Here is a 12,995-nt window from a genome sequence, read left to right as displayed (position 1 = left end):
CCACTAAAACCCATGCCATTAAACACTGGGCTACTAAGACAAAAACTCTGTAGAAGGGAGATCATATCCATTAACCGACTCCAGACTGCACAGACTGTATTATATCCATGATTTCATCTCCATCACCTACCACAGTGTCTGGTACTTTATAAGCCTGCTGCTCCTGCTGCTAAGTCGCTTCAGTCCTGTCCGACTCTGTGCGACCCCATAGACGGCAGCCCACCAGGCTCCCCCGTCCCTGGGATTCTCCAGGCAAGAACACTGGAGTGGGTTGCCATTTCCTTCTCCAATGCATGAAAGTGAAAAGTGAAAGTGAAGTCGCTCAGTCGTGTCCGACCCTTAGCGACCCCATGGACTGCAGCCTACCAGACTCCTCCATCCATGGGATTTTCCAGGCAAGAGTACTGGAGTGGGGTGCCATTGCCTAGTTTATGTTATTAGAATAAACAGTAGTGGTGACTCATTAATCACAACTTAATCCAATGTGATTTATTATTTGCTCAGAAAATAATTATTGATCTGATAGTCACTACGTGTTGAATCGTATTCTAGTATCTACATGAAAATACCTAAGAAGCCCAAGGAGGTAAGGCTGGGGGTGGGGCCCTCAGGGCAGGCTCAGTGGGGACTAGGAGAAGGGCGGGCCCATTGTTGGGGGAACACGCTTCCTGAGGAGGGGACAACAGTTAGAGCCGGACCAGTACCAGGAGGAAGCTGTGCATGGGGAGGCTGTGGAAACCGCGAGCGACAACAGGTAACGCTCCAGGCTTTTCCTCCGCGAATTCGAAATCTCCTTTTCCACAGGTATTCTTTACTTAGCACTTCTTCACACTATCCTGGTTTGAGACAGAAGTTTGACCCAGCCACCTCTCCCACCCCGGGGGATTTTTGTCGTGCTATAGAGTTGAGCTCCTAGGGACACCAGAATGGGAGAGGAAACCAGGAGCCCTAGGCCTCAGGACTGAGGGTGAATTCACGCAGTATGGTGAAGAGGGGGGTTGGGGAGATAACAAACCTATTCTGGGGTGCGGAGGGCCGGCCTGAGCAGGGTGGGGGCGAGGGCAAGGAAGGAAATGGGGCTGCCGCCCACTGTGGGGGTGGTTGAATTTGGGGTTGTAGAAGTCAGGAGTCAGTCCCGGCTTCTCAGCAAGAATTTGCCAATCACTGAATCAGCAGCCTGTGACCTAGTTCACCGGGCGAGAAGACCGTACCAACTGAAGAGATCTTGCTCTTGTCCCTCATGCATTGGAGGAGAGGTAATGAAGACAGCTAGAAACAATCAGATGGCTTGGCCAGTGTGACAAAAGTGATAGCATGTGTTGCTAGCCAGTGTAATATTAGTGATGATTTTATGAGGAAAAGCACCTCAAGGCTCTCATTAGGAGGAAAGAGTTGGGAGAAATCGAGCTCAAGTAAAACGAACTTAGTTCAGGAGCCAGATTCTGAGACAAAGCTGTAGTAAAACCTTTTATTTATTTAAAATGTTAGGAACTACAGAGAAGACATACAGATGGCCAGTAGACACATGAAAAGATGTAGGTCAAAGCTATAAGGAGGTACCAAGTCACACTGGTCAGAATAGCCATCATTTAAAAGTCTACAAGTAACAAATGCTGAAGAGGTTGTGGAGAAAAGGGAACCCTCCTACATTGTTTGTAGGAATGTAAATTCCTACAGCAACTATAGAAAACAGTGTGGAGCTTCCTCAGAAAACTAAAAGTAGTTACTATATGATCTAGCAGTCCCACTCCCTGGGCATATACCCAGACAAAACTGTAATTCAGATACATGCTATGAACCCCTATGTTCATAGCAACACCATTCACAATAGCCAAAAGATGCAAACAATTTAAATGTCTATCAATAGATGAATAGATAAAGAAGATGTGGTACATATGCATAATGAAATACTACTCGGCCATAAAAAAGAATGAACTAATGCCATTTGCAGCAACATGAATGCAACTAGAGAGTATAATACTAAGTGAAATAAGTCAGAAAGAGAAATAGAAATACCATACAGTATCACTTGTATGTGGAATCTAAAATATGGCATAAATGAACCTATCTACAAAAAAGAAACAGACTTGCAGGCATAAACAGACTTGTGTTTGCCAAGAGCGAGGAGGGTAGGGGAGAGAAAGACTAGGAGTTTGGGATTAGCAGATGCAAACTGTTATATGTAGAAAAGACAAAGAACAAGGTTCTATTGTATAGCACAGGAAACTATATTCAATATCCTGTGATAAACCATAATGGAAAAGAATATATGTACATAACTGAGTCACTTTGTTGTATAGCAGAGCATGACTCAACACTGTAAATCATCTGTACTTCAATAAAATAAATTTTTTAAAGTTAGAAATTAAGGAAAAAAGTTGTGAGGAAAGATTTTTCATCATTCAGATTATCCTATAAATTAAACAAAAATATATATTGTGATGATTTCTAAATTTTGCCCCAAAAGGAATTTTACTGCATTTAAATATCACCATCCCATGATGCTATTACAGTTAGTCTTCTGTCTTAAGGATCAAGTTTTAACTATTTTAGAATTTTACTACTATATGTGATACAGAGGATAATAATTCAGTAAACTGAAAATACACAGCTAAAATTCAAACTTAAAACCACTAATAGTTGTTAATGCAGTATAAAATAAAAAGAAGAAGGAAATGGGATTTCTTTATACAGTAACAAATTGTCAAACAATGTCTATGTTTTGGAGTACCTCATTTTAAACAATATGTCCCCAAAATTATTCTGAGTAATTACTTTAGGAATTTTACGTACATTTTACTTTGGACTACTTATCACAGCCACTGTCACACACCAGGCATTTGCACATGCCCTGTTGGAACCAGAAATCAAATTGCCAACATCGCTGGATCATGGAAAAAGGAAGAGAGTTCCAGAAAAACATCTATTTCTGCTTTATTGACTATGCCAAAGCCTTTGACTGTGTGGATCACGATAAACTGTGGAAAATTCTGAAAAAGATGGGAATACCAGACCACCTGACCTTCCTCTTGAGAAACCTATATGCATGTCAGGAAGCAACAGTTAGAACTGGACATGGAACAACAGACTGGTTCCAAATAGGAAAAAGAGTACGTCAAGGCTGTATATTGTCACCCTGCTTATTTCACTTCTATGCAGAGGACATCATGAGAAACGCTGGGCTGGAAGAAGCACAAGCTGGAATCAAGATTGCCGGGAGAAATATCAATAACCTCAGATATGCAGATGACACCACCCTTATGGCAGAAAGTGAAGAGGAACTCAAAAGCCTCTTGATGAAAGTGAAAGAGGAGAGTGAAAAAGTTGCCTTAAAGCTCAACATTCAGAAAACGAAGATCATGGCATCCGGTCCCATCACTTCATGGGAAATAGATGGGGAAACAGTGGAAACAGCAGCTGACTTTATTTTGAGGGGCTCCAAAATCACTGCAGATGGTGATTGCATGAAATTAAAAGACACTTACTCCTTGGAAGGAAACTTATGACCAACCTAGATAGCATATTCAAAAGCAGAGACATTACTTTGCCAACAAAGGTCTGTCTAGTCAAGGCTATGGTTTTTCCAGTGGTCATGTATGGATGTGAAAGTTGGACTGGGAAGAAAGCTGAGTGCCAAAGAATTGATGCTTTGGAACTGTGGTGTTGGATAAGACTCTTGAGAGTCCCTTGGACTGCAAGGAGATCCAACAAAAGTCCATCCTAAAGGAGATCAGTCCTGGGTGTTCTTTGGAAGGACTGATGCTAAAGCTGAAACTCCCATACTTTGGCCACCTCATGCAAAGAGTTGACTCATTGGAAAAGACCCTGATGCTGGGAGGGATTTGGGGCAGAAGGAGAAGGGGATGACAGAAGATGAGATGGCTGGATGGCATCACCAAACTCAATGAGTTTGAGTGAACTCCGGGAGTTGGTGATGGACAGGGAGGCCTCGCATGCTGCAATTCATGGGGCCACAAAGAGATGGACACAACTGAGCAACTGAACTGAACTGAACTGTCCTCAATCTAGAATACTGAAATGTCACATTTTTATTTTCTCCTTTGTGTTTGCTAGGGAAAAGTCTAAAGACAAGTATCTCATACATTTAGATTGTTTTAATCATGATTCTTCTAGCTGTTCTCCTACCCTCATATGTAAATACTTGCTGTTTTGCAAAAGTCAGTTTCCATCCTAACTAGATGAGCTTACCTCTGGAATTCTGCAGAATGTCTTATGACTGATTCCATAGAACTGAAACTGGAACTCTTATTCTTAACTTCAGCAGTTAGTTGGTTATACCCCAAAGTACTCTTATGTAGAATAAAAGAATAGAAATACTTAGTGCTTGCTTTAAGCATATTAATTTCCTCATGTTCATTATTTACCAAACAGGTTGCCAGCCAAAAAAAATAAGAAAATTAATTGTATATGTCTACTCAGGCTGCTGCTATAACAAAATACTACAGGCTCAGTGGCTTAAACAACAGAAATTTATTTTCTCATAGTTCTGGAAGCTGAGAAGTCCAAAATTAAGGTGACATCAGTGTTGATCCTCGTGAAGACTCTCTCCCTGGGTTTCAGAGAGCCACCACCTCACTGTGTGCTCACAGGGCCTGTCCTCAGTGTGAACGTGTGGAGAGAGAACAAATCACTCTCTTCCTCTTCTTATGAGGCCACAGTCTTATCAGATTAGGGCCACACCTTTATGATTTCATTCAACTTTAATATTCTCCTAAATATTCTATATCCAAATATAGTCACAGTTGGATTTAGAGCTTCAACATGCAAATTTTGAAGGAGACATAATTCAATTCCTAGCAACAAGCAGACTACCAAGAAATTCAGCAAAAATTATTTGTGGCATGATAGTTAAATATTTTAAACACTTTAAATTGAGAATACATACAAATACAAGTGTCAGTCAGTCGTGTCCAACTCTTTGCAACCCCGTGGACTATAGCATGCCAGGCTTCTCTGTCCATGGAATTCTCCAGGCAAGAATACTGGAAATGGGTAGCTATATTTAAAAGCCATGTATCAGACTTAGTAATGCATCAGATTTTAAATGCAGTCATACTGATGGCAAAGAGCTGAGTGATGAATGGTGACATAATTTTTGTGTAATAGGGACAAATAATTTCTACATATGCACATATCATTGCACTAATTATAGATTGATTTAGAGAAAACTTGGCTGGAGAGGCTGTGTAGAAGAGTAGAGAAGCCTTAATTCATTTGATCGTTGTTAATGGGGTATAATAAGAATTCTCTTGAGTGCAATGGAGCTCAAGTATGTGCTCTATGAGTGGAATACAGGAACTTTAGTATTTGAACTATTATCATTATTATAGTGCTTTGTATTTTGTTTGTTTGTTTTAACACTATCTACTCTTCACTGTTTAGATATGAATCAAAACAGCGAAGGATGTATGAAAAAGATTAGCAGTGTGAATCTTGACAAACTTATAAATGACTTTTCACAGATAGAAAAGGTATGTAAAGATATCCAACAATTGTGGAATATAAGGGAAAGTGTAACAGATTTTGTCAATGGAGGGAGTTAGGAAAAAATATATATATAAAAAAAGAAGCAAGATAAAAATAATGGAAATGTATTTTTTTAAGCCCCTTCTCTCTCATTTTTAAAATCTATATTTAGAATGTATGTGGTTGTAACTCATTAATACTAGTATCAAAATGTTTTGGGGGCAAGGGAGCAAACAACTGATATACTTGTGCTAAAGTTAAAGGGGAAGTACATATGTATATACCCTGGATGTCCATAAACTCAGGAATGGTTTAGTAAGGATTGAAGTAGATCCCTCACTCCCTCAATCCCTTACTGTTATGACTAATTTCCTTTTTAGTCTTTCCTGTTCTATCTGTTCCCTTTTCTCTTTTGCCTAAAAGCAGACCTGTTTGAAGTCCCCCTCCCAAACTCGACACAAACTGTATGTCAGACTATATCCCCAAGTATATACTAGGCTTTTTGTCTCCTCTGCCTGGGAGAGGAGTAGGAATATCTGTTGAGAAATGTAAGTGGATAAATCAGATTTGGGAAGTGGATTTGTAAAATAGGAATAGGAGGAAGAATAATCCCTACCTCTATTTTCTCTCTTTTTCTTATCATCCTTCTCTATTCTTTCTTTTCCTCTGTACAGTGTAGTATTGCCATCTTAAAAAATTTTCATGATGATGGGTATTTTCATATAATGAGCTTTTTTCCAACAATGGACTTGTATTTTTTTTAACCAAGTGATTCTGACCCAAGTAAGAGAGGAGAGAGAAGGAAATAACACTTTGGTGGGAATAGAACTGGTACAAAGCATTTGGAGCTTAATTTAGGATTATCTCTCATATTCTTAGATATTTTAAATTAGAAATATTGTTTTTTAATGCCATAATGGTATTGTGATTGTACTTTTGAGTCATCTCTTAGAGAAGCATATAAATGATAATATTTATCAATGAAATAATATAGTGTCAAGGAGTTGCTTTGAGATAAATTCAGAAGCGATGAGAATAAAGAATGGGTAGAAGTACAGATTATACAGGATAGGTTATGAGTTGATGATTTTTGAAGGTGTTTGAAGGGTACATGGCAGTTATTACATTAGTCACATATATGTTTGAGAATATTTATTCATTGACTGTAATAGCAAAAAATGGGAACAGCACAAATTTTCCTCAATAGGGAACTATTTAAATAAATTATATTCATGAATGAAACTCAATGCAGCTGTTAAAAAGAATGAGGTAAGACTTTTACATGCTTATATGCCATCATCTCTGAGAAAGTAGTACTAAGTGGAAAATCCAAGGTGCAAAACAGAGTATAATGTGACCCTTTCCTATAGTTGTTTAGTCATAAAATATTTTGGAAATATTTATAAGGAATGGTTAGTTTAAGGAGTGGAGGTTGAATAGTTGGAAAGAAGGGAATTCAAATTAGGTCATATTTTTACTTTTTATAACTTTTCATAACTATTCACCTATTTTAACTTTTTATTATGTTACTCTTTAAATTAAAGATAAATTAGGAAGTTGACATTTAAAAATGTGTGCCAAACTTAATTATTAGACTTTCAGGTATTAAATGGTTTATACTTTCATTCTTAGGTTAAAAAAAAATCAAAATAGCGGCATTGATTTGGGAATAAAATGTATTCTGTTTCTTCTATAGAAAATGATAGAATCCAGTGGGAAGAACAATATCCTGGATATGCAGTTGGAAAAAGCTAACTGTTTATTAAGAGTAATGCAAACAAAAGAGGTCGCAATGAAACAAGGTTAGTTCTTTGCTTCCTGTAGAAACAGTTATTCTAATGAGTGTGCTTTTTGCTATAACTTTACATTTGTAAAATATTTTGTAAAATTTGTAAAATTTACATTTGTAAAAATTTGTAAAAATTTTACATTTGTAAAATTTACATTTGTAAAATTTGTAAAAATTTTACATTTGTAAAATATTTTTAATTCACATAGAACTTTTCAGATTATCATTTCATTTTGTCCTTAATATAGCCCTGAAAGACTATATAGATAGGACTGATGTTATTATTCCACTTTAATAATGAAGAAACATAAACAAAGGAGGGTGATCTGTCTGCATCCAGTCAGCTAAGAAATGACAAATCCAAGGGTCAGTCCAGGCCTTCAAACACATGGAAAAAGTACAGTTGAATTCCTGCCTCACAGTTACACCAGAAGAAACTTCAGATGGGTCAAAAATTTTAGTGTTAGAAAGATGCTGTCCTAGTCCCGCTTGCTTCTCAGACATCCATGCCATGTGCTCTGCTCAGCTTCCAGCTGCCACCATCCCTCCTTGTGTCTACTCTGCCCCCTCTCTGTGCACCCGTTAGCTCTCAGGGAGCGTGGGAGCCTGGGCACCCAGCCTGGCATGGTGCTACTCGTTGAGAAAGTGGCATTGCTCTGCAGCACAAAGGTCTGGGACCCCACTCAGTTGAACAAGCTGCCTGGCAACTTCACCCCAGGCCTGGTAGTGCTGTTCTTCCCATGCAACTCGTTCCTGGCATCAGGAGAACGCTAGGTACAAAAAGAGCCTGAGTTCCCTCAAGTTCAGAGACTTTTCCAGAAGTGTATGGTGAGTGGCACGCAGATGCATCTGCTCTGCACCTTCCTGTGGAAGGCCTTGCCCTGGCCCCCTGACAACCACTGTTTTCAACAGATTCCAAGCTCATCACTTGATCTCTGTGTGCTGCAGCGATGTTGCCTGAAACTTGGAGAAGTTCCTGGAAGGTGCATCTGTGCCCAGCATGGAAACACTGCTGTCCCAGGAGCCCAGCTATGCCTAGGACTCCCCTCCTACTTCTGCTGTTTACCAGTCACAGTGATACCCTCTGTGTGGGTTTCATCCATATTTCCTCTAAACCTTCATGGAGAAACCACCTGATGACCAGGAAAATCCCCCTAGATGAATGTTAGTCCTGTCCATCCCAGCCTCCCCTTTCATGGACCAAGCCTCCTTACTAATAAAGTGCTGGGCATCAGGAAAAGAAAAAAAGAAGCCATATACATACACTTCCTTGTTATGTCAACCGAGAGGGCACATAATCCATAGCAACAAGCAAAACTAGCACCAAGTTTCTAATACTATCTTATTACAAAAGGAACCAGGACTTCTTGAAGAAATGGCTGATTCTAAGACGGGGCCAAGAAATATATAAGTCGAAAGCATCTTGTAGTACCAGGAAATAAAGTACTCAAAAAGGAAAAACTGCATAATAATGGGGTATGTCAAAGATACAGGACTCAAGTGAAAAAGTACTCAATGACCAAAGCTGGAACAATTTGAGCAACAAAATAAAGTAGTATTAGATTAAAACCCCAGGTATATCCATGAGTACATATTCATAAAAATAAATGAATAAATAAATATATGGGATGAAGAGATAAATCTCTGCAGAATTCCAAATAGCTTATGTAAATGACTTGGCCTTAAGGAAATATAACACGGCACTCATCAGGTGTGGGCTGTGTATAGTGATTTTTTTCACTATCAGATCAGATCAGATCAGATCAGTCGCTCAGTCGTGTCCGACTCTTTGCGACCCCATGAATCGCAGCACGCCAGGCCTCCCTGTCCATCACCAACTCCCAGAGTTCACTGAGACTCACGTCCATCGAGTCAGTGATGCCATCCAGCCATCTCCTCCTCTGTGGTCCCCTTCTCCTCCTGCCCCCAATCCCTCCCAGCATCAGAGTCTTTTCCAATGAGTCAACTCTCCTCATGAGGTGGCCAAAGTACTGGAGCCTCAGCTTTAGCATCATTCCTTCCAAAGAAATCCCAGAGCTGATCTCCTACAGAATGGACTGGTTGGATCTCCTTGCAGTCCAAGGGACTCTCAAGAGTCTTCTCCAACACCACAGTTCAAAAGCATCAATTCTTCGGCGCTCAGCCTTCTTCACAGTCCAACTCTCACATCCATACGTGACCACAGGAAAAACCATAGCCTTGACTAGACGAACCTTTGTTGGCAAAGTAATGTCTCTGCTTTTCAATATGCTATCTAGGTTGGTCATAACCTTCCTTCCAAGGAGTAAGCGTCTTTTAATTTCATGGCTGCAGTCACCATCTGTAGTGATTTTGGAGCCCAGAAAAATAAAGTCTAACACTGTTTCCACTGTTTCCCCATCTATTTCCCATGAAGTGGTGGGACCGGATGCCATGATCTTCGTTTTCTGAATGTTGAGCTTTAAGCCAACTTTTTCACTTTCATCAAGAGGCTTTTTAGTTCCTCTTCACTTTCTGCCATAAGGGTGGTGTCATCTGCATATCTGAGGTTATTGATATTTCTCCTGACAATCTTGATTCCAGCTTGTGCTTCTTCCAGTCCAGCGTTTCTCATAATGTACTCTGCATATAAGTTAAATAAACAGGGTGACAATATACAGCCTTGACGTACTCCTTTTCCTATTTGGAACCAGTCTGTTGTTCCATGTCCAGTTCTAACTGTTGCTTCCTGACCTGCATACAAATTTCTCAAGAGGCAGATCAGGTGGTCTGGTATTCCCATCTCTTTCAGAATTTTCCACAGTTTTTTGTGATCCACACAGTCAAAGGCTTTGGCATAGTCAAAAAAGCAGAAATAGATGTTTTTCTGGAACTCTCTTGCTTTTTCTATGAACCAACAGATGTTGGCAATTTGATCTCTGGTTCCTCTGCCTTTTCTAAAACCAGCTTGAACATCAGGAAGTTCACGGTTCACATATTGCTGAAGCCTGGCTTGGAGAATTTTGAGCATTACTTTACTAGCATGTGAGATGAGTGCAATTGTGCGGTAGTTTGAGCATTCTTTGGCATTGCCTTTCTTTGGGATTGGAATGAAAACTGACCTTTTCCAGTCCTATAGTGAAACATATACTGAATGGAAAAGGGGGTGATAAAGAGTAATTATATAGTGGGGAAATCTGACGTACACAACTTAAGGCACGAAATCAAGGTCAGCTTGATGTCATGTTGATAGTAGGTACCCTTGCTATGATGTGATGAAAATGGCACTTTACTTCTATGTTTTTTCTCCCTATAACCTCATCTCATCATGAGATAAGCATCATATTCACATAGAGGGATATCTACAAAAGACCTGGCCAGTAGTTTGAAAAACTTAAGTGCATCAAAAACAAGAAAGCTCTGAGAAACTGTCACAGCAAAGAGGACCTGAAGAAGACATGACAATTAAATGTAATGTGGTATTGTGGATGGAATCATAGAATAGAGAAAGGACATTAGGTAAAAATTAAGAAAATCAGAGTAAAGTATGCATGCGTGCGAAGTCGCTTCAGTCGTGTCTGACTCTGTGCAACCCTATAGACTGCAGCCCACCAGGCTCCTCTGTCATAAAGAGTCTCCAGGCAAGAATGCTGGAGTAGGTTACCATTTCCTTCTCCAGGGGATCTTCCCGACCATTGGCAGGCAGTTTCTTTACCACCTGCGCCATCTGGGAAGCCCGAGTAAAATATAGATTTTAGTTAATAATAATGTATCAACATTGGTTCATTAATTGTAACAAACATACTGTACTAAAGTAAGATATTAATAATAGGGGAAACTTAGCTTAGGATATTTCACAACTCTCTGTAGCATCTTCCCAAGTTTTCTGTACATCTGTGCTCAGTCGTTCCCGACTCTTTGCAACCCTGTGTTCTGTAGCCCACCAGGCTCCTCTGTCCATGAGATTTTCCAGGCAAGAATACTGGGGCAGATTGCCGTTTCATACTCCAAAGGATCTTCCTGACCCAGGGATCAAACCAGCATCTCTTATGGCTCCTGCATTGGCAGGCAGATTCTTTACCACTAGCACCACCTGGGAAGCCCATCTATACATCTAAAACTTTTCTGAATAATAAAGTTAATTAAAGGTCAAAAAGTGAAGCCACAATAGAAGAGAATATAGGGAGTTTTGTTTTTATGTTTTTAAGACTGAAGAAAGCCTTTCCAAGTGTGACCTCTATCAGTGGATATCTGGTTAAATAAATTATGGTATATTTTGTAATGAACTACTATATAACTGACAAAAAGAATGAAGTATCTTTATATGATATAGCATCAGTTCAGTTCAGTCGTTCAGTCATGTCTGACTCCTTGCGATCCCATGAACTGCAGCATACCAGTCCTCCTTGTCCATCAACAACTCCCGGAGTTCACTCAAACTCACGTCCATCGAGTCAGTGATGCCATCCAGCCATCTCATCCTCTGTCGTCGCCTTCTCCTCCTGCCCCCAATCCCTCCCAGCATCAGTCTTTTCCAATGAGTCAACTCTTTGCATGAGGTGGCCAAAGTACTGGAGCCTCAGCTTTAGCATCATTCCTTCCAAAGAAATCCCAGGGCTGATCTCCTTCAGAATGGACTGACAGTTGGACAGTTGGATCTCCTTGCAGTCCAAGGGACTCTCAAGAGTCTTCTCCAACACCACAGTGCAAAAGCATCAATTCTTCAGTGCTCAGCTTTCTTCACAGTCCAACTCTCACATCCATACATGACCACTGGAAAACCATAGCCTTGTCTAGATGGACCTTTGTTGGCAAAGTAATGTCTCTGCTTTTGAATATGCTATCTAGGTTGGTCATAACTTTCAATCTCCCACATATAGTAAATGAAAATAATAATGTACACAGCAGTGTATTATCATTTTTAAAAAATATATCTTAACGCACAAACACCCTCCCCCCTGTATATTTGTAGTGCCCTAGTAACAGTGTTTGCTTTGAGGGGAGGGAAATTGGTTAGTTTGGGGGCAGAGATTGTCAAGATACTCACTTATCACTAAACTTGTGTTTCATGTGTGTATATTATTTGAAAAACATAATCAAATACTTCCTTAAAAATTAGTTATACTTATTCTAAACCTAATGACCTTTTTCTGAATAATACACAATAGACGTTGAAAGAACAAGTGAGAATGATCTCTTAGAAAGCAAAGTGCGTACTAATTCACTTAGGAAGGACAAACCATGTATATGACTGGACTTGTTCAAAAGTAAATCATGATATCTTTATATTTTCTTCACTTGATATCAGATAAACAATGCCTTTGCCAGCTCAAGATGGTAACAATATTGATATTGAAGATCAACTACTATAAAAAAAAAGCCTTTCGTGCACATTTTATTTAATATTTCCAACTGATTTATGATATAGATATTAATACCCAAATTGTTTATAATGGTAGAGCCTAAATTTGACCTTAAAACAATCACTGATTTACTAAATTATACAATATAAGTGATAGCTTAATGTTCTGAGCTCTAGTTTTTAAGAATTGGATAGGATAGTTCTTCAAATTGTACTGTAAAGTCCAACAGAAATGATGCATAGGAGAAGTTTTGCAAAGAGAATTAAAAGCTATTATTCTAAAATAATGAATGATATTCTATTTTATGGGGCTTCCACGGTGGCTCACATTTGGTAAAGAATCCGCATGCAATGCAAGCGACCCAGGTAAAATTCCTTACTGAGCCAGTTTCCTGTTTT

The 12,995-nt window shown here is 39.4% G+C and overlaps 1 protein-coding gene and 1 long non-coding RNA gene across 7 annotated transcripts in view; one reads left to right on the top strand and one right to left on the bottom strand.

The window, feature by feature from the left end:
- The window catches only part of LOC112580628, a 162,359-nt gene that overhangs the window by 123,664 nt on the left and 25,700 nt on the right, over positions 1–12,995 (bottom strand). The window lies entirely within an intron of this gene.
- CCDC152 (coiled-coil domain containing 152) overlaps positions 583–12,995 on the top strand; it is a 40,273-nt gene continuing 27,860 nt past the window's right edge. For 2 of the 3 annotated variants that reach the window (XM_006067071.4, XM_006067069.4), the window contains exons 1-3: positions 583–754; positions 5,404–5,492; positions 7,184–7,289. In XM_006067071.4, the coding sequence (XP_006067133.1) occupies positions 721–754; positions 5,404–5,492; positions 7,184–7,289 (229 nt within the window). In that variant the 5' untranslated portion in view covers positions 583–720. Of the gene's footprint in view, positions 805–5,403; positions 5,493–7,183; positions 7,290–12,995 lie in introns of all 3 variants that reach the window. The other variant, XM_006067070.4, reaches the window with a different exon arrangement.

This window comes from Bubalus bubalis, chromosome 19 (genome assembly GCF_019923935.1).
Source record: "Bubalus bubalis isolate 160015118507 breed Murrah chromosome 19, NDDB_SH_1, whole genome shotgun sequence".
Taxonomy (NCBI): Eukaryota; Metazoa; Chordata; class Mammalia; order Artiodactyla; family Bovidae; genus Bubalus; species Bubalus bubalis.
The sequence above is the reverse complement of the archived record's forward strand: the minus strand, read 5'-3'. Positions and strand labels throughout refer to the sequence as shown.